This window comes from Typopeltis vanoorti, chromosome 12 (assembly GCF_054136105.1).
Source record: "Typopeltis vanoorti isolate ZY-2024b chromosome 12, IOZ_Tvanoo_1.0, whole genome shotgun sequence".
Taxonomy (NCBI): domain Eukaryota; kingdom Metazoa; phylum Arthropoda; class Arachnida; order Uropygi; family Thelyphonidae; genus Typopeltis; species Typopeltis vanoorti.
Window position 1 is genome coordinate 1,961,191 of NC_143560.1, and position 25,738 is coordinate 1,986,928.

Consider the following 25,738-nt stretch of genomic DNA (forward strand, 5'->3'; position numbering starts at 1 on the left):
ACACATACACCTTTGTTTACAAATCAGAGTCACTGGGAATAAATATGAAGCTGGTGATATGGATAAGATGGAAGCAGATAGACAGAGACAAAGAGTAATACATGGGGAATTGACTGCAATAATATGTATTTGGGCTGCCACTGTTTAATGTGTGCATAAATGATATAGGAAATTTCCAGTTTTTTACTAATTATGCAAAATTCAGTAGAGCAATAGTTAATGAAGACGATATATAGTTCCTCTAGGTTGATTAAATAAGCTGGCAGTATGGGCTACCTGTTTGATGTGGAAAAGTGTGAGGTTATGCACTTTGGGTGAAGAGATCACCAGCTGTATAAAACAATGATGGAACTGGACTGCAGAAAATTGATGAGGCTCAAGGGATTATGTTAACAGGCACTTTTTAAGGGGCATATTTCAAAGATGGACAAACTGGCACTGATCAGAATGTCTGGATGAAGAAGAACAAATTAGCTCATCAGATTACCTAGATTCAAAAGAACAAATTAGACCATCAAGTTATGTTACCTATATGTTGAATAACACCTCCCTATCCCTACTGACAGGTAAATTATTATTCCTCTTTATAAAACTTTAATAAAGCCACATCTCAACTACTGCAAACAAATCTTGCCTGGATTCCTTGAGGATGAGGAATATGTCAAGAGGATCCAGAGGCAGGTGACCAAGATTGTGACAAGTATGGAAGGAGGGATGGAATATGATAGTGACATATTAGCTATTAAAGTGGTTTTATTGAAATGGCACAGGAGATCTTTTTCAATATACAATCAAGCAAGAGAGGACAAGGAGTCTCCATGGGGAAATTGTGTTAAAGTGTAGTTAGCAAAAGTGTGAGGGCTATATATTTTGCATGAGGGTGGTGAATATGTTCCCAGAGATGGTTGTGAAGTAAGTGAATGTGAATGAGTTTAAGGAGAAGTATGATAGGTATTCTGTAAATAATAGTTAGCAAATTATTCTAAGCAAATAATAATAATAGCAATAATTGAAAGAAAACTGTTAATGTTCATTAAATTGTCAGTGACCAGTTAATGAATAATTACTGCAAATAGTATTGTTTTTTGTTTTGAAAACAGAGTACGCTTTTTTATTATATTGGAACTGTCACAAATACTTTCTTTTATGTGAATTCTACCACTGGAAACTTTGTAAACTTAGAATATATAACTGCTGAATTACAGTAATCCTCAATTATCCACAGTGGAAGATCAGTTTACAGGTTGGTAATTGCAGGGATGGATAACTGAAGGGGCAATAACATTTTGCTGCACTAAAAGTTAGTTGACACACTATCCCATTCAAGGATGTGTTAATATGAAGAGCAGAAAATTGAGAAATCACTGTAGTTAAGGGTTAGGTAATCTGAAAATTGCTGAGTGTAACTGCTATAAAAAAATTCACATAAAACTAATAATATACTAAAACTTAAGCTTACTTCCAAAGAATGGTGCATTCTGAATACCATCTTTTACAACCATACCAGGACAACCCATCGATATCAGAGGAACTGTATCAAAAAACGAGGAGTGTGGAGCTAATACCAAAATAGGAGCTTCCATTTTTGATGCCCTGTTTCCTTTTTTTGTTATCCAAGTCCAGCCAATTATCATAAATGTTAATCTTACCAGTGCAGTAAGGAAGGGTTTCATATAATATCTAAAAAAGTTTTAAAAATAATAAAATTATGAACATTAAAAATACTAATTAAACAAATTAATACATTGCAATATACTGTTAATTTTATTTCTATGAAAGAGATGTTGGAATGAATGTATCGATGATTTTTAAATGCTGAATTTATTAATCCTATCATATTCCCTCACCCATACGTCTGGTGGGGATAGCTATGTGCTACCATACTAGGAAGATGATTATGAGCAAGCTGGTTTCAAATTGCCTTCCTTGCCATACTATATTTTATGACTAGCCATGTGTTCATGGCCTGGGACTGGTTTGCTTGTTTTGAGGGATGAAAAACCCGAGTTACTGGGTGTGTATGTGGGGGGGGGGGGGAACCCACTATCTCCATATTGTTGTTATTATCATTATTATTATTATTATTATTATTATTATTATGTGACACCTCCAGTGAATCCAAAGACTCATCGAGGGAGGGCACATACTCCACAAGTCTCTGTCTCCACGACTCAATCAACCAATTACAACGAACTGCAACTATACTCATCATCATCATCTACACCAACGGCATCTACTGCCCACCACCACCACCACCACTAATATTTTCACAGACAATCACAAACATCCATGTGCAAAGCATGATTCAAATCCACAACCTTTTGGAGAGAGGATAGGAGGAGAATATACACTAACTACTTGGCCAACCAGGACAGATATGAGACCGGTTAACTCACCTTTAGTCGAAAGAGATCAGATAAAGGTTCCTCAGATCACTGACAGGAATTGAACCCAGATCTTTCTGACCCAAGAGCTTCGTCTATACTGACTGAGCCACAGAGGGTCTGAATTTATTATTATTATTATTTATGCAGGTACTAGATTTAGTCAAAAGATTCATCGTAGGAGAATGACACTGTCTCTTAAGACAATAACTGTCATACATCTCATTAAACTTATTCACTGTTGGAGTGCTCACAACAATCTCTGGCAATCTATTCCACTCATTTACTGCTCTTCAACTAAAGAACCTAGTCTGCACAACCTTAATAACCACACTCTTAGGCAACTTCGAAGTGTGACCCCTTGTTTTCTCCCTCCTTCCCATGTATCGAAACATTTTTTTGTGTCAATCTTACAGAATCTCTTTAGTAACTTATAAGTTCCTGTCATATCTCTTCTGCTTTGCCAGTCAGCTAAACTCTGCAATACACACACACACCGTCAATCTATTCTTATAGGGAAAATTTCACAGACGTCACGAGCTTAGTCACTCATCTCTGAATCCTCTCTGCCTTCATTTCCCTAGAAATGCAGGTGACCAAATTTGTACACAGTAGTCAACATGTGACCAAATTTGTACACAGTAGTCAACATGTGACCAAATCATTGCCTTATAAAGAGGGATAACAACCTCCCTATCTTTACTTATCAACGTTTTATTCAACATCCAAGTAATCCTCTGAGTTATTTTGCTAAATCCTCTGAGTTATTTTGCTAAATCTTGCAATATGTTCTCTGAATTTCACATCTCTATTCACCTTCACTCCCAGATCTCCTAGCCTCATCAGTCTCCTGTACTCTAGTATCATCAATATAGCACTTTGTATCATATTGATGATACTAGATTACAGGACTAGATTACAGTGACTTAAGACAAAAAAACTCCAGCTTCATTCCCAACACTTGCAAATCCATCATTCATAAGGCAAGTCTAACTTTGAAAGGGCTAAATGAAGAAAATTCACTGCTTGTGCCATCAGCAGTCATGGTCCCTTCTGGACCCTCACAAAAGATGTTGAGTGCATCTTCTATCCATCTGTGCACCTACCTGTTCACCCGCTCTCTCTCTCTCTCTCTCTGACTCCCCAAAAAATAGATAAAATACTAAATAACCCCAATTCCCTCCTTCATTAATACACAAAGCAACAGCAAAGCTATTGCAATCACATATATTCAGGGGACATCAGAAAAAATATCCAGAATATCAATAAATGTAAATTCCACATCACATTTAAACTATATATGAAACTATCAAGCTGTATCCATTCACCTAGAGACAAACTCTGTCCTTTTTCACATCCAGAAGTATATGAAGTGTTCTATACTTATAAGTAGCTTACTATGAATAGGTAGAAAAATCTGTTGAAAAATGCCTCAAAGAACATAAAAAATACATTTGCCACCATTTTTATGATATTCAGGAATGGTGGAACCATGTTTTGAACAACACTTCACATAGTATTAGGTGGGGAAAAAAACAAAGTGCTCCATAGAAGTAATTTTGAGTCAGAATGTTTTTGGAGTCAGCAGCAGCTATGAAACATTCTCTAAAATCTCAACAAGTGTGACTGAATCCATTTGCCAAACATCTGGGAGACGTACTTTTGAAGATTGAATTAATACTTATAAAACTTATCTTTATCTTAAAATTGTGAAGACAATACAAAGGCTTCCGGGAATGATGCGGAGGACACTGACGTGTAGAAGTAGGGAGATTCTTGTTCCGTTGTATAAGGCTTTGATTAGGCCACACATGGACTATTGTGCCCAGATTTGGTTACCGGGTTTTCAGAAGGATGAAGGGATGTTGGAAAGGGTCCAAAGGAGACTGACTAAGGTACTTTCTGACCTCTGGAATGTCGAGTATGAGGAAAGATTTAGAAGATGTAGTTTGCAGAGTCTGGTGGAGAGGAGGAAGAGAGGAGATATGATAGAGACCTACAAGTTAGTAAGGGGGTTGTTATACGATCAATGCTGGAGAAATTTTACAGAGAATAGTGGGAGATCAGGGGAGAACCAGAGGTCATCCCTGGAAAACTGTATAAAGAGGGTGTGAGTAGGGGAGTGAGAGGCAGGTTTTTTTAGTGCAGAGTTGTGAATGATGAATGCCTTGCCTGAGAATGTGTCTGCAAAGAGTTTGAATGTGTTTAAAACACAGTATGATGAGCTGTGTGTGTGTGTGTGTGTGTGATAAAAGGACCTCCCAGATGAGTCTTTGACTCCATGATTTCTTGGGGTGGTAATAATAATAATAATAATAATAATAATTATCCAACCATGGATGGCTCCAAACTATAGATTTCATTCAATGTGTCATCCATTACAATTTTAAACCATTCCCACTCTTAACTAATTCTTGCCATATGCATACTGTGACAAACTGTTTGTACGATGAAGATGCTGAGTATCAACCAGTGAAATATTAGCAACTAAATAATTAAAGAAATATCTTAATTATATTCTCATTTATTTTTCTTTGTGTTGTGAATTAAATCACAAAAAGATGAATAGATCATTTTAACTTAATTATAAGTGAGATGAGACTTTGACTCCATGAGGTCTTGGGGCGGTAATAATAATAATAAAGCACATTGATCACAACCACAAATCTCTGAAGAAGGTCATGTCAATGCTAAAAAGACTGTGGAAGAGAAAACCAAAAAAAATAATAATAATAAATAAATAAATAAAATGTTTCTATTGGCATCATCTAGCTTCATAAGAAACAAAGCACTAAAAGATATATGTACAAGGGTGTGTTGAAAAGTTGTGATAACCACCATGAAGGAATTGAGGTAAAACCATGTCATCCTATATATCTTAAAAGAAAAACAACAAATTATTACAGTTTGATGAAACATGGGGGTTAAAGGGTTTTAAGATATGGTCTTTCTTGTGGTTATATTATTATATTATATTATTATTTGACACCTCCAGAGAGTCCATAGACTGATCTCTCGATCACCTATGTAGACCTACCTGCTCTACAACTCTGTCTCCACCAGCTCAATCCACCAACTGACTGCAACTACACCAACGCCATCTACCGGCGATCACCACCACTAGTATTTCTACAGACAATCACAAACATTCATGCCCAAGGCGGGATTTGAACCGGCAGCCTTTTGGCTGGAGAGCGGATACGCTAACCACTCGGCCAGCCAGGCTGGCATCAGTTGGTTTATATTGGTTGGTTGAATATTATTTTTGTTCTAGGTGTTTATCAGAATTTTTCAACCCTCTCTGATATATATATATATATATATATATATATATAACAATGGCAGGAATAAAACTAAAATGCTTACCTCCTCCATCCACTTAATGGTTTCTCCTGAAGTTGCTTACTAGATAGCCCAAAAAGGCCCAATACTCCAAGAAATGCAGCAATAGACAAAACCATAGAAGATAATAGAAGTCGAAATGGAACAATAGCTGACATTAGTGCAATCTGAGAAGAAATAAATTGTGAACATCGAATTGATATTTAATGTTTTCAAGTTCAAATTTTTAATTTCTATAAGTTCAAACATTTACAAGTTTAACTTTCACACTTCAAAAACACCTGAGATGCTTTTGGACTGTGCAAAGAAAATTGTCTTTTAAATTGTTTAGTGTTGCTTTTTCTTATAATGCACTTTACTTTTTTTTTTTAAAGGCTAGATATAAGCATTCCTCAATGGCATATTGTATTGTATCTCAGTTATGATGGTTTGTAATGCTGTTGCTTGTTTCCCACCAGAGTTAGACATTCTGAAAATGGCATCCATAAGAAAGCATGTCAGCTGCATGGAAAGCTTCAGCTCGAAACTTATGCTATAGATTTTTCTCAGTGGATATGCTGTGAAAATTATATGTATGCAGCAAAAATATTATTATTATTATTATTATTATCATTATTATTATTATTACTGAAGATCCCTTTGGAATCAAAGACTCATCAAGGAGATTCTTTTATCATACACACAGCTCATCATACCATGCTTTAAACTCAAATTCTCTGCTGACACCACACCATCAGGCAAGGCATTCCAATTATTCACAACTGTGCATGAAAAAAACTTGCTTCTCACTCTGCTGCTCACAACTCTTTATACAGTTTTTACACCCTCTTTATACAGTTTCCAGGGATGACTCTGGTTCTCCCTTGATCACCCACTGTTCTCTGTAGAACCTCTCCAACTTTGATCCTACAACCCCTACATTGATCCTACAACAAGCGCATACTAACTTGTAGGTTTCTATCATATCTCCCCCTCTTCCTCCTATCCACCAGACTCTGTAAAATGCATCTTCTCAATCTTTCCTGATATTCGACATTCCAGAGGTCAGAAAATACCTTAGTCAGTCGCCTCTGGACCCTTTCCAACATCTCTCATCGTTCTGAAAACCAGGTGACCAAATCTGGGCACAGTAGTCCATGTGTGGCTTAATCAAAGCCTTATACAATGGAACAAGAATCTCCCTACTTCCACAAGTCAGTGTGCTCTACATCATTCCCAGAAGTGTTTGTGTTGTCTTCACAATTTGGCAATGTATTCCCTAAATTTTGGATATTTATCCACTATCACCACAAGATCTCTTATTTCCTCCACCTCTGATAGTATATCCTCACCAAGCATAAATTCTGCATCCCATTTTTGTTTCCAAAATTTTAAAACCTTACATTTTGAAACATATAGCGCAGTGACATGTATAAGAAGAGCACCTGATTGGGATAGATTTTCTAGGAATAATTAAATATAAATGCGTAATTGTTTGAGTAAGAGAGGCTCTAAATGTTGTGTGCTACATGTTTTATTAGTGTGGGGGATTTTTTTTGCCAAAACTTAATTACGAAATCGTTATTATCAGACTTAGTAATGTGCAAAAAATGGCGGCGACATTGTCATTCCATGACTTAATTTAGATTTCATTCATTTCATTAAGTGTGTGGTCTGTTATATGTATTCTTTCGATTACATAAATGATTTGTGGATATTTGGTGAGGATTGGAGGAGGGTGTGTGCAAAGTGTGACCTGAACGAGGAATTGATGAATGCAAATATGAAATTGATGACAGAAAGTATTAGTAGTGAAACTGTCATGGGGAAAATGAATGCACGTTTAAAAGAGAGGTGAAAAAATGTTAAAACATCAGTAAAAAAGAAAAAGAGCGATTTGAAAACCATACCGGATGTTAAAAAGTATGAAAGAGTGGTAAGAGTGGCGGAAGGAAAAGAAATTGAGATAACAAATGAAACTAGAAATGGCGTGATGCAGAATTCGAAAGTAAAAAAATTCGAAAGAAAGGATAATAGCGAAAAAAGAATGAATGATAGCGAGAGTTCGACGCATGTTGGACTGAAAGTACAGAAACAAAGAAAGATGAATGAGTGTGAAAATGGGAAGAATGATAGCGAAAGTCGGACGCATGTTGGACCAAAAGTACGGAAACAAAGAAGGATGAATGAGAGTGAAAAAAAGTGAGAAGAGGGGGTCTAAAGTTAGAAATATTGAATGATAGAGAGAATGTGTGACATTTGGAAGTTGAAATGGATTGGATGAGGCAAGAAATGAAATGGATGCAGAAAGAAATTAAGAAAATTCGGGTAAAAGCTATTAAAATAAATAATGATGGCATGAAAGAGTTACCGAAAGATGAGCGAGTGTCGTTGTATTGCAACTCCATTATTAAAGGTGTGCTGGAGGATAAAATGCATAAGGTATGTTTTCCAGGCGGTAAAATGAGTAGAGTGATTGAGGCATTGGATATGAGGCAGGAGCAAGAAAAAGAGTTAATAGCATTAACAGGTACAAATGATTTGAGAGAGGACAAAGAGTGTGTCAGAATGAATGTCAGGAGGATGCTTAGAAGGATAAAAGAGAATAGTGGTACTTAGCGTGTTGCCTAGGTATGACTGTGGTGAAATAACGTGGAGAGCAAGGATTATGAATGATATGCTGGCTGAAATGTGTGAGGAGGCAGGAGTACAGTTTGTTAATGTGCGAATGAGTTTGAGGGATGAAGTGAGCTGTATGGGAGCGATGGACTGCATTTGAGTGGTTATGGTGTGAGTCGCTTGGAGAGACTGCTGCTGGAAGGTAGAGAAGTGAATAGAGAGAATGAATCAGATCGAGTGGGAAGTGATGTGGAAGAGCGGGAGAGTAAGACAGGAGAGATTGAAAAGGTCGTTATGAATGGGGAAGTGAGTGGTGTGAGTATAGAAAATGAGAGAATGGGTGTGCAAGAGGAGCAGGGAAACGGGGAGGCTCAGGGTGGACAGGGGTACACAGCGTGAGAAAGGTGGATGCTCCAAGAGGAGGTGAGAGCAACTGCAGGCAGGAAAGAAATGGGATGACCAGGGATCAAGAGGAAACAGATGAAATTGAAAAGGGTTCTAAAAGGAAGAAGCAGAAAGGGAAACAGCCCCATTCCAGCATGGAGAGATCACATCAAGTGAGTGGTATTAGTGGAACTAGCTGTATATCCAGAAATGAGCTGTCGTGTTTGTATATCAATGCTAGAAGTATAAGAAACAAGGCAGATGAAATGGTTGCACTAATTGCGTCTGTTCACCCAAAGAATGTTGGAATAAGTGAGACATAGTTAGATGAGGACGACATCCTGACAGGAATAGAGATGGAAGGGTATGATATCTTTCGTGAGAATAGAAGGGGTAAAAAGGGAGGGGGAGTGCTATTGATGATAGTGAAAGAGTTATGTCCATACAAGGTAGAGATGCAAGAGGGAAATAGGGCCAGTGGTTTTGAGGCAGTATGGTGTGAGATAGAGGTGAATAGAATCAAATACTTGGTGGGATGTTATTATAGACCTGGTAATGTGGATGGTGGTGATAGTGAAATGTATAGTCAAATAAGCCAAGCAAATAAGAAAAGGGTGATCATTATGGGTGATTTTAATTATGGCAATATAGACTGGAATGATGAGATAGCAACTGGAAGTAAAGAAAATGAGTTTCTTGAGTTTTTGAGGGATAACTACCTCAGACAGCATGTAACAGAGGGCAGATGAGGATTAAGGGTCTTGGATTTGGTCATCTCATCAGAGGATGTAATTATAAATGAGGTGTCAAATCATCCACCAATTAGTGAAAGTGACCATGAGGTGATTACCTGGGTGGTTGCCAGCAGTGCAAGGACCACGTTTGCAATATGTCCCCTAAATTTCAGGTTTCTATCAATCATCAACCCCAGATCTCTTGTCTCCCCCTACTTCCTAGAGTATAACTCCTCCCATAGTGTATGCAGTGTCCCATCGATGTTTCCCAAACCTCAAGACCTTACATTTTGCTGCATTAAACCGAATTCCCCATTCATTTGCCCATCTATCTAGCTTATTCAAATCCTCTTGCAGGGCTACCACATCTGCACTATTACTAATAATCCTTCCCAGCTTCGAATCATCTGCAAACAACTGAGTATCCCCTTGCAATCCACTGACAATGTCATTGATATAAAGGTTAAACAATATAGGTCCCAGTACTGAGCCCTGTGGGACCCCACTTGTAACCCTCTCCTTCCTTGAAACTGCCCCACCATACACAACTTTCTGATACTATCAGACATCCAATCCTGAATCCAGTTGACCAATCTGACATCCAGACCCATGTGCTGCAACTTGAATATCAGCTTATCATGTGGCACCCAGTCAAATGCCTTCGCTGTCTAAGAAAATGGCAATATATGCCTTTCCCTCATTTAATGCTCTTGTAACTTTATCATAAAAGACTAGCATATTGCTAAAACAAGAGCGCCCCTTCACAAATCCATGTTGACTCTCACAGATAACATTACCCTCATCTGCCCAATGCTGTATGCAGTCCTTCACTACTTTCTCCAAGATCTTAACAACTACTGATGACACACAAACTAGCCAATAATTAGACACTTCCAGTCTGCTACCACCGTTATGCAATGACACTATCTTACCTTCCTTCCATTCCATGGGCACTTTCCCGCAGCCAGACTTTCATTGAAAGCCAGGTTAAATGCATTGTGAGTTCCCTAGCACATTCTCTCAAAACTCGTGGTGAAATACCATCTAGTCCCAAAGCTTTACTGACATCCAGAGTACTCAATATCTGAAAAACACTCTCCTTTTGTACCTCTAAACCTTGAACCAGCCCTATCCCTCTAGCATTAAAACTGACTCCTCTAGGATGAAATACTCCAATAAAATGTTCATTGAACAATTCCACTATGTTCTCTGCATCATCACTCTATTCCTGTTTTTATCCCACAATATCATTCTTCCTCAGTCATTCCTCTTCCTACTGGCCACATATCTAAAAAATTCCCTAGGATTTTCTTTGGATCTTAGGGCTAATCTCCTCTCATATTCCAGTTTCATCTTCCTTACCATACTTGTCACTCTTCTGGCCTGTGTCTTATACTCTTCATGCATCTTCTCTTCACCTGTCTCCTTATATCTCTTCCACAGCCTCTTTTTGGCATGCAATTCTTGTTTAATATTGTTTGTCATCCACTTTACTCCATATTGTGTCCTCTTGTTCACTCGTGGTATACAACTTACCTTTGCTGCTAACAAATATTCTTTCATAATTTCCCATGTACTAATTATATCCCGGCCTTCCAATTCCTCCTTCCATGAAACTTCCCCAAGTTGACATTTTAGACTATTATAATCACCTGCTTTATAATTCCACATACGTTCCCATCTCTTTGATACTCCTGCATGTCTATTCATTTTCCAAGTAAAAACCATATTGAAACTCTCTCTCCAACTGGTGGGAGAGATGTCATCCCAGTTATTATCAACTCCTCTGATGCTATAACCAAATCCAAATCTCTTGAACATCTTGTTCCCTCTATTACATGTTGCCTAAGACATCTGTCTCTCAAGATTTCTAGAAATTCCATTCCCTTATTGCTACATGCATCTTCCTTTCCCCAGTTTATACTACTGTAGTTAAAATCTCCCATAACAATCATTCTTCTTGCACTTGTGAAACTCAACTGTCTAAACATTTCCTGGTGTTTAGACAGTTGAGGACTACAGACCTAGGAGTACCCTCTGTACTCCTGGGTCTGTAGCAACACTCCACTAAATATCCTGTCTTGCCCACCTCTATCTCACAAAATCATTAGTGTCACTGCCTTCCAAAGTCTCCACTCTTAGAGGACATAGGTCGTCACTTATCATAAGCAGTACTCCACCACCATGCTTTCCCTTCCTATCCTGCCAAAAAATGCTGTACCCAGCAACTCCTATTCCCGTTATTATATCCTCCTGTCAACCACGTCTCAGTGATCCCAATAATTTTTGACCAGGCTGATACTATCTGCATTACCAATTCCTCTCCCTTATTCCGGATACTCCTGGCATTAGTATATAGCATATAAATGCCATTGTATCTATACCCAGCATTATCCCCTCTAGACTTCACTGGGCTCAGTGTTACCTGATGTCATCCCCCTTCTCCCAAGTACCCATTCCCACAAGAGGCCACCCCTACTACCATCCTCCCTGGGACACACTGACTTTTTCAGAACATCAATCTCTCCAGATGCCTACGTCCTTTCTCATTCAAATGCAAGCAGTCTCTTGCATACAATCCTCTCTGTCCTGAAACACTGTCCAAGGATCCACATATTTCAATCCTCTCTTCCGACACATTCTTGCTATTATGTTATTCAGCATGACTGCCCTTCTGCTCGCCTCATCACAATCATACCTAGGCAACACGCACACTATCTTTCCTCTCTGTGTCTTCTTTTGTGCTATCTCAAACAAGAATCCCATATCTCTCACTGCCCTCTTTACACCACCACTCAAGTCATTTGTTCCCACCATCACAATCATCTCATCCACCCTTTCTATCGTTCCTCCTGGCAAACACTCTTCACGCATCCTATCTTGAACACCATGGATCATTGAGTCCCCATACATTATACCTCTTACCATTCCCTCTCTCCTATTGTTTCCATTTTCTCCTCTTCTTTCATTCCCTCACTCCTACTGTTTCCATTTTCTCCTCTTCTAGCACTCCCATAACTCTCTCTCATTCCATCTCTCCTACTGTTTCCATTCTCTCCTCTTCTAGCACTTCCATACACCTTCCTGATGAGTCTTTGACTCCATGAGGTCTTGGGGTAATAATAATAATATACCTATCTCTCATTCCGTCTCTCCTACTGTTTCCATTCTCTCCTCTTCTAGCACTGCCATACCTCTCTCTCATTCCATCTCTCCTGCTGTTTCCATTCTCTCTAGCACTCCTATACCCCTCTCTCTCATTCCGTCTCTTCAACTGTTTCCATTCTCTCCTCTTCTAGCACTTTCATACCTCTCTCTCCTGTTTCCATTTCCACATCCAATTCCTTTCTTTCGTCTTTTATCATTCACAAATTTCTCTCCTCTCCTATCATTCACAAAACTCTCTCTCTCTCTCTCTCTCTCTCCCCCCTACTCCGATTTGACTTGCATTTATCTCTTCCATTCTCCTAATCTCATCTTTCATACTTATCATACTTCTCCCAAGACATTCCACCTCCTCTTTCAGCTCCTCTATCTTCCTCTGCAGGTCAGTCACTCTAAATCGAAATTCACTCTACCCAACAAGACCATCTCCTAAACTTTCACAGTCACTCACGCCTTCTACACTATCAACTATTATTTTCTCATTCACATTTTTTTCTTCATTTTCTCCTATCACACTACTCGTCTTCCTGTATTCATTTCCAGTTCCTGGAGCAACAAGGTCGGTTATTGAGATATCTGCTGTATTTATTTCCTCCCACTGCCTGCACTTTAAACACACACGCACCCCCTCCTCTCTCAGAAGCCAGATATCCAATTCCCGAGACGCATACATGCCGCAAATACTGCATGCCACAAACTCCCTTATTATATTGCTTATAATAGAGTGCCTAAATGGTGGAGGACTTGGTGACTCGTCATTTGCAGCTGCAGCTGAATCCACCATCATTCGTTACTGCCGAGGGACTACTAGCATAATCGTTAATTATTGAAAATAGTGTCAAAAATAAATGCTAAATAAGTATTAGGGAGTATAAGTAAATAAGAAAAGTATAAACAATTACAAGCAAAACAAAACATTAAGTACACTAAATAAATGAAATAAAACTAAACTTCATCTTTTCTTCCACCGTTATGCATCTGCCCCGTCTTCTCGGTAAACAAAATACACAATATTGCGACAGCACTAACTTCAAAAACAACCACTATAGTACACTCGTATTCCTGAGAAACAATTTAGCACTCAAAAACGGACTATTAAAAAAAAAAATAGTAAAAAAAATGTTAATGGATGAATATGGTAGATTAGTGACCACAGCAATAAATTCAGTTCAGATATTCAGTGAGTGGTTCATCAAAGTATTTCATCTTCATAAATGTGACATCATGAGAAACTTGGGTATAGAAAGAATTGGAAAGGATCAACTAGTGACAAGTGAGCAAGAGGTATATGAGTAATTCAGTAAACGAAACTTGATTTCAATAAGACAACAGGACTTGATGATATATCACTATGTGTCTTAGGGAAATGTTCCAGGGAGTTAATTGTAGCATTGCCATATCTGTTTAACAAGTCTTACATTACAAAGGAGTAGAAAGAGAATAAACTTATTATACTTCACAAAGATAGTGAGAAGACTGGAGCTACAAATTATCAGGCCAATATTTGCATGTCTAAGGTTATGATTAAAGTGTTGGAGAAGATGGTGAGAGCTAGGATACAGAACTGGGTTCATAACAGCAGTGTTCTCCGTGATGCACATCATCGGTTTGTTATAGGGAAGTCATGCTTTACTTATGCACTACAATAAGGTTATAAATACATTTGATAAGGATGATGTATATAATAGTATATAGTACTTAGATTTTACAAAGCCTCTGAATTGTCACATGACAAGTAGGTAACTAAACTGGAACAGGTGGGATTGGATACTAGATTAGTTAGCTAATGGCAAATTAAAGGATAAATCATTGATACTGTCAGATAGGTATCAGCAAGTTAGAGGAAAGTCACTAGCAATGTGCTGCAGAAGTCTGTCCTGGAGCCATTATTGTTTAACTCATATATTTGTGATACTGGAATGGGTTTACTGGCGATATGCTGCTGTTTGCTGATTATGCAAATTTAGGAAGAACAGAGAAGTCAAGCAGATGGTATGACACTATAGGAATGATATGAATAGGCATACAAGTATGCAAGTGAGTGGAGCTACCAAATGTGGAAAAATGTAAGGCTTTAAATTTGGTAGGGAAAGATTGGAAGCAAAGCATAAAATTGTCAAGGAAATTGCTAATAAGATGGAGGAGATGAGATATATTCATTGATGGTGAAGAAGGATGTGAAGTTTGCTGGCCTCATTGTTCAAGTTGTCAAATCATCATATTGGATTATGGCAATGATGATAACCTTAACATGCAGAAGTAAAGAAGTTATGGTTCCATTATATAAGGCCTTAATCAGGCTTCATATGGATTACCGTGTGGAGATATGGTCACCTGGTATACATGGGGAGGAGTATATAATGAAAAGGATCCAGAGAAGATTGACTAAGGTGATTTCTAGTCTGTGGAATAGAGGATATGAGGACAGATTTGAGGGAATGTAATTAAATAGTGAATACGAATAAGGGTGACAAAATTGAGAGATATAAATTGTTACCAGGTTAACGTAGATGAGAGTTCCAATGATGAAAAAGAGGTATATAACAAGAGGTCCCTATAAACTCTATATGGAGAATGTGAGCAAGAGGATGAAGAGCATGTCCTTTGCACGGAAAGTGCAAAGAATGAAAGTGTCAGCAGTACTGTAAACATTCGATGATTTTAAGAAACAGCGTGATGAACTTTATTTCTGATAGTGGTGGTGACTTCTCTCCTGTAATGAGTTGGTTGGTTGATTAGTCAGGATTATGTATTGGTGCAAGTACAGTAAAGAGCATACAGACATACTACACAACATCAAAGATTATAGAAGCATACAATGTGTAGTATGTCTGTACAAAACATTAAAGGTTACAGAAGCATACAAGGTATTAATAAATAGCCAGAAAGATCAATTAATATATAATGTGTACATTATCTACAAAAATTAAGTTAATCAATGCAGTAACTACATATAAATAAAATTTATAATCAAATGTGTTTACATAAATTAATTCTTTATAAAAAGTTAATAACATCATGCAATTTTTTTTCAAGTCTGATAACATCTACCTGAGCATACATAGATTGGCTAGATAGGTAAAAATTTCATTCCTCTCTCAAGCAAAGTGGCACTCCATCAGAATATGACAAATGGTGAGACATGTATTGTATTGCATTTTTGAGACAAAGGTTAGTCATCAGCTCTTGTAAATAAGAATGTGTAAGATGACTGTGACCTATGCAGAGTACAAGAACAAATTCCTCTCTTCTGTTTCTATGCTGACTTGCCAATGCTTAATTTCAGGCTTTATCTTGAGTGATTTATTTTTCAGTGCTTCCTGTCATAATGACAATCATTGGGTAGCTAGCTTTGATCTTATAAACTGTCTCTAGTTTGTATATGGGATGGTCAAACAATACGTCAAAAAGTATCGCCTGATCTAGCAGCTACAACTGCAGTCTCATTTCCCTCGATTCTAACACAGCTAGTAATGTAATCCTGCACAACCAACCTTCAAAATTAAGGGTCTTCATTTTGTACAACAGTTGTAACATCTAAAAATTACACACTTTTGGTGGTAGTTTCCTTTCTATATGCCCAAGTGCAAGCTAAAAGGAGATTCAATTCTCTCTTGAAATTTTCTTAGTTCACAAATGTGTGCAAGTTTTCTGTAAAAGATGAGTCCCAAGAACTTGGCTTCTGTTGCTACTGGAATGACAGGTTGTCCCATCTTAATTCAGGATCTGGGTTAAGTGTGCATTTTCAACAGAAGTGTATACAGATACCTTTCAGTTACCCTCATGCTACTAGAGTGCAGCAAATTGTGAAGTCGTCAACATATAGAGTATTGCCTACAGTAGGAAGAAGTTCAGTGATTAACTTTTAAGGAGCACCCTCTTCTTGATGATATGTCCAAGATAGTATACTTCCCACTCACACTTGGAAGACTTGGCTAGACAAATATTTAATATGAATGAAGGAAGTTGCCCTCTGAGACCTAAAGTTACAGTGGTCTTTTAATATGGCAAATCTCTAGGCTTTGTCATAAGCTTTTTCCATGTCAAAGAACACCAAAACCAGATGTTCTCATTTCAGGAATGCATCCCGAATGCATGTTTCTAAATAAACCAAATGGTCCAATTTGATATAGTAAAGGTTTTTTTTTTCACTAGAGGTCAGGCCAATAATTGTTGTAACGGTTGGTCAGTAACTTTAGCAAACCATGTAGATTGTAGTGCAGCTTGTTTCTCTGTATATATGTGTATGCTCCAGATGATGACCTTGACATGAAGGTCGAAACGTCGAGTGTTCTTTATGATTTTATATTAAACTAAAGTTTTGCTCTAACACAGTAGTTTCTCCATAATTTTCCATAATTTATTCTGATCACTGTGTAAGCATGAAAGAAAGGCAAATGGTCCAATGGTGAAAGATGTCTATGAAAGCCTCCATTGTGTGTTGGAGAAAAAATCAATGTATTCAAAATACTAGAGCAGTCTGGCAGTAACCGTTTACCCCAATATTTTACATAGGCAGTTAGTCAGTACAATTAGCTTAGTAATAATTCACTTTTATTGCATCCTTTTAGTTTTGGGGTGGCAATGTCAATTGACTTAATACCAAGAACCTGAAAACTCTTCCTCTGAAAGAATTCTGTTTAGTACGAGAAGAAAATCCATGGAAGATATTTTATCATCTCATAATGGATGCTATCAGGACCTACTGCACTGGTATGACAGAGGAGAACAGCTCTTTTAGTTGCTTCTTTAATGAATGTTGATTGAATGACTCTAGTTAATAGCAAAAAAAATAAGCTTTTCTTTTCCATGTTGCTTTTTCAATATAATATAAAGCTCAGTGGTGGCCCGTACATAAGCATTGCGACACTGCAGCACCCCCAAGGAAAAAATGAAAAAATTAAATTTTGTTTTTGTTTATAAATAATAACAATGCTTACAACATTATATAAATGCAGTACAACATGTTAAAGGTTACAGCTTATGTTTTGACATTGATTGAATAATAAATAATTGGAATTGTTCGATTAATGCTTTAGATTACGAAACAAATACACTGCGATCTAATGCTGATATTCGTTTGCGCTTATCATTGAACTTTACGCCATTTCCAACTGTAACTACTCAAACGGCAGTGTATTTTTAGTATGCTTACGAGCCTTATTTCTGTGAGATATGAATTATTGTGCGTTATTTTGTATTATTATGATATGAATTATTGTATTATTGTGTGAGATATTATTGTGTGAGATATGAGTTATTATTGGTGCGTGTGAGTGGTGAACTATTTTTTGTAAATCTTATTTTATTTTGTCAAAATAACATATAATTATTTATTAATTATAGATACAAGGCTGAATTATGACGACTGTCACTGTTCAAAATATGAAAAGAATAATATTTTTTCAATTATCGTTACACGAAACAAATGCACTGCGATCTAACGCCAGTATTTGTTGGCGCGTGTCGTTGCATGTTATGTCATTGGATACGCTGCCGCTTGGGCAGTGTATTTTATGCCTGCGCTCGTTATTTCTGTGAGATATTAAATGTTTATTATTGGCACGTGTTCGTGGTGAACTATTTTTTTGTAAACCTTATTTTATTTTGTTAAAATAACATATAATTATTTATTTGTTATAGATACAAGGCTGAATTATGACGAGTGTCACTGTTGAAAATATGAAAAGAATTATAATTTTTCAATTAGGCCTTTGATAGGATACCACATGGAATTCTAATCCGTAAACTGCAACATATGGGAATGGATAAAGGGTTGGTGAGATGGATGGATGAATTATAATTTTTCAATTAGGCCTTTGATAGGATACCACATGGAATTCTAATCCGTAAACTGCAACATATGGGAATGGATAAAGGGTTGGTGAGATGGATGGGTGGGTGGTTGATGGAGAGATATCAGAGAGTAGTTTATTCAGGAGTAGAGTCCAAAAGACGGCCTGAGACTAGTCGTATGTCATAGGGTTCTGTTCTTGGACCACTGCTGTTTAATTTGTTCATTAACGATATAGGGAAGGATCTAAGAGGAACGGTTGATTTGTTCGCTAATGATGCAAAGTTGGGTAGGGCAATAGTGAATGCAGAAGATGTCAAAATCTTGCAGGATGATTTGGGTAGATTGGAGTTCAGGGCTGAGGAGAATGGATGTGAATTTAATGTGACAAAATGTAAGGTTATGCATTTTGGGGTGAAAATATTAGCAGCAGTATACCACATTGGTAGAACTGTACTCCAGGAGATTGATGAGGCCAGGGACTTGGGAGTGTTGGTGGATAGGGAGATGAAGTTTAGGGGGCATATTGCAAAAGTGGCTAAATCAGCTTATCAAACACTTGATCACTTAGGTTTCTTTTTGATGGAGAGGAGGTTGAGAAGATCCAGAGGCAAATGACCAAGATGATAGCAGGTCTATGGAATGAACCTTATGAGAACAGGTTGAAGATTTGTGGCTTGCAGAAATTGGTTGACAGGCAGAAAAGAGGAGATATGATTGAGACATTCAAATTGCTGAAGGGTTTCTATAGGATTAATTCAGAGGATATTTTTGAGATCAGGACTGGTCGTGGGAGGACTAGGGGGACATCTATGGAAGCTGGGCAAGAGTGTGGTTAGTAAGGGTGTTAGAGTTAGGTTTTTTTACTTTTAGAGTGGTGAATAAGTGGAATAAGCTGCCAGAGTCTGTTGTGGGTGCTATGACAGTGAATGAGTTCAAGGCAAAGTATGATAGATACTGCGTGAATGTCGAATAGTTGTGATAGACATGATGTTTAGGGCCTCCCTCGATGAGTCTAAGGACTCCTTGGAGTCTCCCATAATAATAATAATAATAATAACAATATCTCACAGAAATAACGCGCATAAGCATACTAAAGATACACTACTGTTTGAGCAGTGTGGGAATGACGTAACGTGCAATGACAAGAGCAAACGAATATTGGCGTTAGATTGCAGTGCATTTGTTTCATAATCTAAAGCGTTAATCGAACAATTCCAATTATTAACTATTCAATCAATGTCAAAACAACCTTTAACATGTTGTATAGCATTTATATAATGTTGTAAGCATTGTTATTATTTATAAACACAAACAAAATTTAATTTTTTCATTTTTTCCTTGGGGATGCTGCAGTGTCGCAGTGCTTATGTACGGGCCACCACTGGTACTAAGGTCAATAATAACTGTGATATGGGGAATCATTGTACTCAAAATTTTAACGGTATTCAGAGTGGGCTAATTCACACACCATGTGATTATGGGGGAAAAGGAGCATTGCCGTTTATGTATACTAATGCCCAAATTATTCGGAATAAGTGTGATGAATTTTTGTCATTACTTAGTTCTACTTGGCCAAAAATTACAGGAATTAGTGAGACTTGGTTAACTAAGAATGATTTAGTCATAGGGATTGAATGTAAAAGGATATAGTATCTTCAGAAGGATAGAGAGGACAGAATGGGGGGGGGGAGTTTACTAATGATAGACGAAGTGTTAAAGCCAAAAATGGTAGAAGTGCCTCAAGGTGACAGGCATGTAGAGGGTAGTTCATTTGAGGATGTTTGGTGTGAGATAGAAATCAACAGGATGAAATATGTAATCGGTTGCTGCTATAATCCAAAGGCGAATGCTGATTGTATGCATTGGCAAATTAGTAAGATGAGTGGAGGATGTGTAATTATTATTGGCGATTTTAACTATGGGGAGATAGATTGGGAGAACGAATGGTCTCAAGGAACAAAGGAATTGGAGTTTATACAATTGTTAAGAGATTACATGCTTCCATTACATGCTGTCACTACCTGAGACAGCATGTAATGGAAGGGACAAGAGATATGAGAGTGTTAGATCTGGTCATAGCATCGGAGAGCATATCAGTAAGTAATTTAGATACACTGTCTCCACTTGGGGAAAGTGATCATGTGGTCTTGACTTGGGAGATTGTATTATGTGCTGAATATTCTGTTAAGAAGGGTTATATGTGGAATTACAAGGCTGGTGATTATGGCAAGCTGAGAAGTCAGCTTTCAAAAGTGCTATGTCATGAGAATTTAAAGAGGAAAGATTTTGATGGTGCATGGGAGATTATCAAGGAGTATTTAATGAAAGCTGTATCTGACTGTACCCCCAGAATCAGGAGGAGGAATCAGGTAGGAGTAAGATGGATGAATAATACTATTAAGCGAGAGTTGCAGATAAAGAGAAAGTTGTGATATAAGTATAAAGAAAAAGGTGATGAGCATTCCCATGAGCAGTACAAGATACAGGCAAGAAGGGTAACCTGCATAGTAAGGAAGGCCAAAGCTAATTATGAGAGGAAGCTAGCTGATGAGTCCAAAAAAATTCTTAAGGTGTTCTTTTGCTATGGCAAGTAAAAGGAGGAATAAGTTTGGAAGAATGACTTTAAAAAATGTTGATGGTAAGGAAATTGCAGAAGCTAATCAAATAGTTCAGTTGCTTAGTGATCATTTTGCAAAAGTGTACTATCTTGGTTGTGATATTGCAGTGCCGAATGTGTCATTGACTGATGAGAGTCTAGTGATAGAAGAATTTGAGGTACTTAGTATATTACGCAACCTTAATGCTAACACTGCCATTGGGTTAGATGACATATTGGCCTATGTTTTAAGGGAATGCACAAGAGAATCAGCAACTTCTTCTCTAGCTTGGTGTTAATTTTAGCCTCAGTTCTGGTAAAGTCCCAATTGAGTGGAAAGAGGGGGATATTATTATTCCACTACATAAGGGGAGGGGGACTCCAGGACTGAGTTAGCAAATTATAGACCGATCAGTATATTGGGAGTGGTGGTTAAGGTTCTGGAGAAATTGATAAAAATTAGAATTTAGGACTGTGTGGACAGCAATATGATACTTCATAAGGGGCAACATGGTTTTGTGAAGGGTAGATCTTGCCTTAGCAAATTGCTCACTTTCTATAATGAAGTACCAATGGAGTTAGATAAAGGAAATCCTTTTTCAGTGATCCTGCTGGACTTTGCAAAGGCATTTGACAAGATTCCGCATGGAACTCTCTTGCATAAATTGGAGCAAATGGGTATCGATCCAAGGTTAGTGATTTGCATTAGAGGGTGGCTGGTGGATAGATATCAAAGAGTGGTTTATGGTGGAGCAGAGTGCAATAGGAAGTAGTTGACTAGTGGTAGTCCTCAGGGCTCAGTGCTTGGGCCTCTATTAATTTGTACATCAATGATATTGCAAAACTGGGAAGGACGATAGTTAATCCAGATGATGCAGATATCTTGCAGATGACTTAAATGGGCTGATATTTGGACTAAACTAAATGGCTGCAAGTTTAATGTGGCCATCAGTTATGGAAAGGAGTATGATTTCCAGCTAGGATGGCTACTCCACCATGAATAGTACCATCTCCAGATTTGTTTTCACGAACAAAATGGGAAAATTATGTAAGGTGGGGTCAAACTGGGTTTTAAACATGTTTCCCGAAGACAGAAACAGAAAGGCTTGTATTTCTTCTTTCACCAAAATATCATTATTAATATTCTGGTGAAATACTTGACAATTCCATTATAAAAATTTTCCAATTGTTTTGCTTCATGTACTTCTCCGATTTCTGAAAAGTTGTGGGGTTGCCTCTATCAGGTTTAAATTTATCAGATGATTTTGGGAAGTATAAATGGCCACTTTCCATCTCTTCCTATGGAAAAATGTTCAGCACATCAGAGGATAAGTCAGGATCATTTGTTAAATTTATTTAAGTGGATGCCGAAGTATTCATTATTTTTGTGGTGGTAAATGTGGTTTGTCTCTCAGTGATATTCTCAAATGAGGTCTTTTATGGAGTGTGTGTGTGTGTGTGTGTGTGTGTGTGTGTGTGTGTGTGTGTGTGTGTGTGTGTGTGTGTGTGTGTGTGTGTGTGTGTGTGTGTGTGTGTGTGTGTGTGTGTGTGTTGTGTGTGTTAAAGATGGCAAGCTATTTTAAACCTGGTTTTATTCCATTTCCCAAGTAAGCAAGCAAACAGACAAATAAGTCAAGTTTGCACCTGCATGTATTGCAAGTCTAGGTGACCCAAAAAGTAGTACAAGTCTAGGCAATTCGTGGTAAAGGTGAAATAAGCTCTGATCACTATTCTTAATATTTACCCTTAATACATAGTCATAGTATCATATTCAGTTGTTTGCGGATGATGCTAAGCTGGGAAGGATTATTAGTAATAGTGCAGATGTGGTATCCCTGCAAGAGGATTTGAATAAGCTAGATAGATGGGCACATGAATGGGGGTTTCAGTTTAATGCAGCAAAATGTAAGGTCTTGAGGTTTGGGAAACATCGATGGGATGCTGCATACTCTATGGGAGGAGTTATACTGGAGGAAGTTGGGGAGACAAGAGATCTGAGGTTGATGATTGATAGAAACCTGAAATTTAGGGGACATATTGCAAAGGTGGTGAAGGTAACACAGAGGATTGCTGCAATTATGAGAAGGACACTGACCTGCAGAGATAAGAGGGTTATCATTCCGTTGTATAAGTCTCTGATCAGACCACACTTGGATTATTGTTCTCAGATTTGGTCCCCAGGATTTGAAGGGAATAAATTAACTGTGGAAAAGATACAAAGATGGATGACAAAGATGGTTTCAGGACTGTACAAGGATAGTTATGAGAATCGGCTGAGGGAATGTGGACTGCGGAGTTTGGCAGATAGAAGAAGGAGAGGTGATATGATTGAGACTCTTAAACTATTGAGAGGTGGTTACAGGGTTGACACTGGGGAGTTCTTTCACTTGGTTGAACAGCAGGAAGGAGTAATGACAAGAGGCCATCCCTGGAAGTTATGTAAGGAAACTGTGAGCAAGAGGGTGAGGAGTGGTTTCTTTGCATGGAAGGTGGTTGAACCGTCAAATGCATTGCCTGATAGAGTGGTGAGGGCGAGAACGGTCAGTGAGTTTAAGGAGTGGTATGATAGACTTTGTGTTTCTTGGGGGAAACCTCCCCTGGATGAGTCTTGATAGACTTTGTGTTTCTTTGGGGGAACCTCACCTGGATGGGTCTTGACAGACTTTATGTTCTTAGGAAGGACCTCCCACGATGAGTCTTTTGACTCCATGGAGGCCTGAATAATAATAATAATAATAATAATAATAATAATAATAATAATAATACATCTCCTCAAGGAGATGGGCTTTGCGTTAAGGGTAAATATTAAGAATAGTGATGAGGGCTTATTTCACCTTTACCACGAGTTGCCTAGACTTGTACTACTTTACAGGTCACCTAGACTTGCAATACTTGCAAGTGCAAACGACTTATTTGTCTGTTTGCTTACTTGGGAAATGAAGTAAAACCATGTTTAAAATAGCTTGGCATCTTTAACATATATTATACCCAATTTAAAAAACTTTCTACACACACACACACACACACACACACACACACACACACACACACACACACATACACCAAATAAAGTGACAAACCATATATATATATATATATATCTGTATATGACACTCCATATAAATATATATATATATATATTTTTTAAAGAATAAATTTTAAATGACTTGAAAAATAGCATGTTAGATAGAACGACTTGAAAAATACAATGTTTTTGTGTCAATTATGTTTGCATTTTTTGTCTATAAATCTCAATTTTTTGTAACTGCAATTTTTTATTACTGTGTTCTACCCTTAGTGGATATGTGAAGAAGGCTGTAAAAGGCTGAAACTAGTTGTATCATTATCATTAAAAGTTAATATTTTATCTCGGTTTAAAGTCATTTAAAATTTATTCTTTAAAATGTATCATTACAACCGAGTAGAAGATCAAGAATACATACACACACACACTTGCAGGCGCAAACTTGACTTATTTGTCTGTTTGCTTACTTGGGAAATTGAGTAAAAACAGGTTTAAAAATTGCTTGGTATTATTAACATCTATTATACTCAAGGTAAAATACTTTCTACATATATATATATGTGTCATCATATATATATATGTATATACATACATATATATATACATACATATATATCATCATTATATATATATATATATATATATATATACATATACATGTAATCATAGGCTTTTACTCGGTTGTTGTGATACATTTTAAAACACAGATTTAATGACTTAAAAAACCGAGATAACTTATAAAGATTTTAATGAGAATAATACAACTAGTTTCGGCTTATAACAGCCTTTCGCAGGTATTCATAAAGCAAAAAAATGGTAATAAACATTGAAGTATCTAAAAACTGGAAATTATAGGTAAAAATTGCCACACATAATTGATACATAAAAAACATTATATTTTTTCAAGTTGTTCTAACAGGCGTGCCATTGTTTATTGCAAGTGTGCGTGCAGGCTCACGTGAAAGCCAATATTGAATAACTGCAGCATGGCTATCTGGGATGTTATAACTCAAATTGTTGTTTAAGTGGGCAGGGTTCAGCAGGATTTCCCTTGATTCTACAATTTTTCTCTCAAACTCATCATCACAGCAAAAAATATTTTCTGATCTATCCCAGCAAATGGAGTGGCTTTGTTGATCATCATTAAGATTATTTGAAAAAAAGAACATGACTGGATAATGCAGTTGTGTGAGATCTTTTGTAAGAGATGTCTCTCTTATGCTCTTCTATACGTTGTTCAATAGATTTGTTAGTTTGTCCAAAATAAGGGACATTGCAATCACAGCATAATTTATATACACCTGGATATTTTAGGCAGTGATAAGTAGGCTTTGGATGGCTGATTAGAGAATGGATTTTGGGAAGTGTAGTGAAGAACGTCATGATATTATATTTTGTAAGGTCTTTAGCTAATTTTTTTTAAGTCATTAAATCTATGTATTAAAATATATATACATATATATCATCATCATCATCATTATCAGCCATTGTCGATCCACTGCTGGATGAAGGCCCCTTTCCAAGATTACTCCAAGGCTGTCTGTCCAAGGCTCCCCTTTCCCATGTCACTATGGCAAATCTGATGATATCATCAATCCAACATGATTTAGGCAGGTGTCACGGTCGTTTTTCTGCTCGTGGAATCCAATCCAGTACTTCTTTTGTCCATCGTTGATCTTGTCTTCGAGCAATATGCCCAGCCCGTTGCCACTT

At 37.4% G+C, this 25,738-nt stretch overlaps 1 protein-coding gene across 1 annotated transcript in view; it reads right to left on the reverse strand.

The window, feature by feature from the left end:
* LOC150100544 (lysophosphatidylcholine acyltransferase 1-like) overlaps positions 1-25,738 on the reverse strand; it is a 335,629-nt gene that overhangs the window by 270,483 nt on the left and 39,408 nt on the right. The window contains exons 3-4 of the mRNA XM_090401170.1: positions 5,751-5,893; positions 1,460-1,680 (exon numbers count right to left, since the gene is read on the reverse strand). Coding sequence (XP_090257296.1) covers positions 1,460-1,680; positions 5,751-5,893 — 364 coding nt within the window. The remainder of the gene's footprint in view (positions 1-1,459; positions 1,681-5,750; positions 5,894-25,738) is intronic.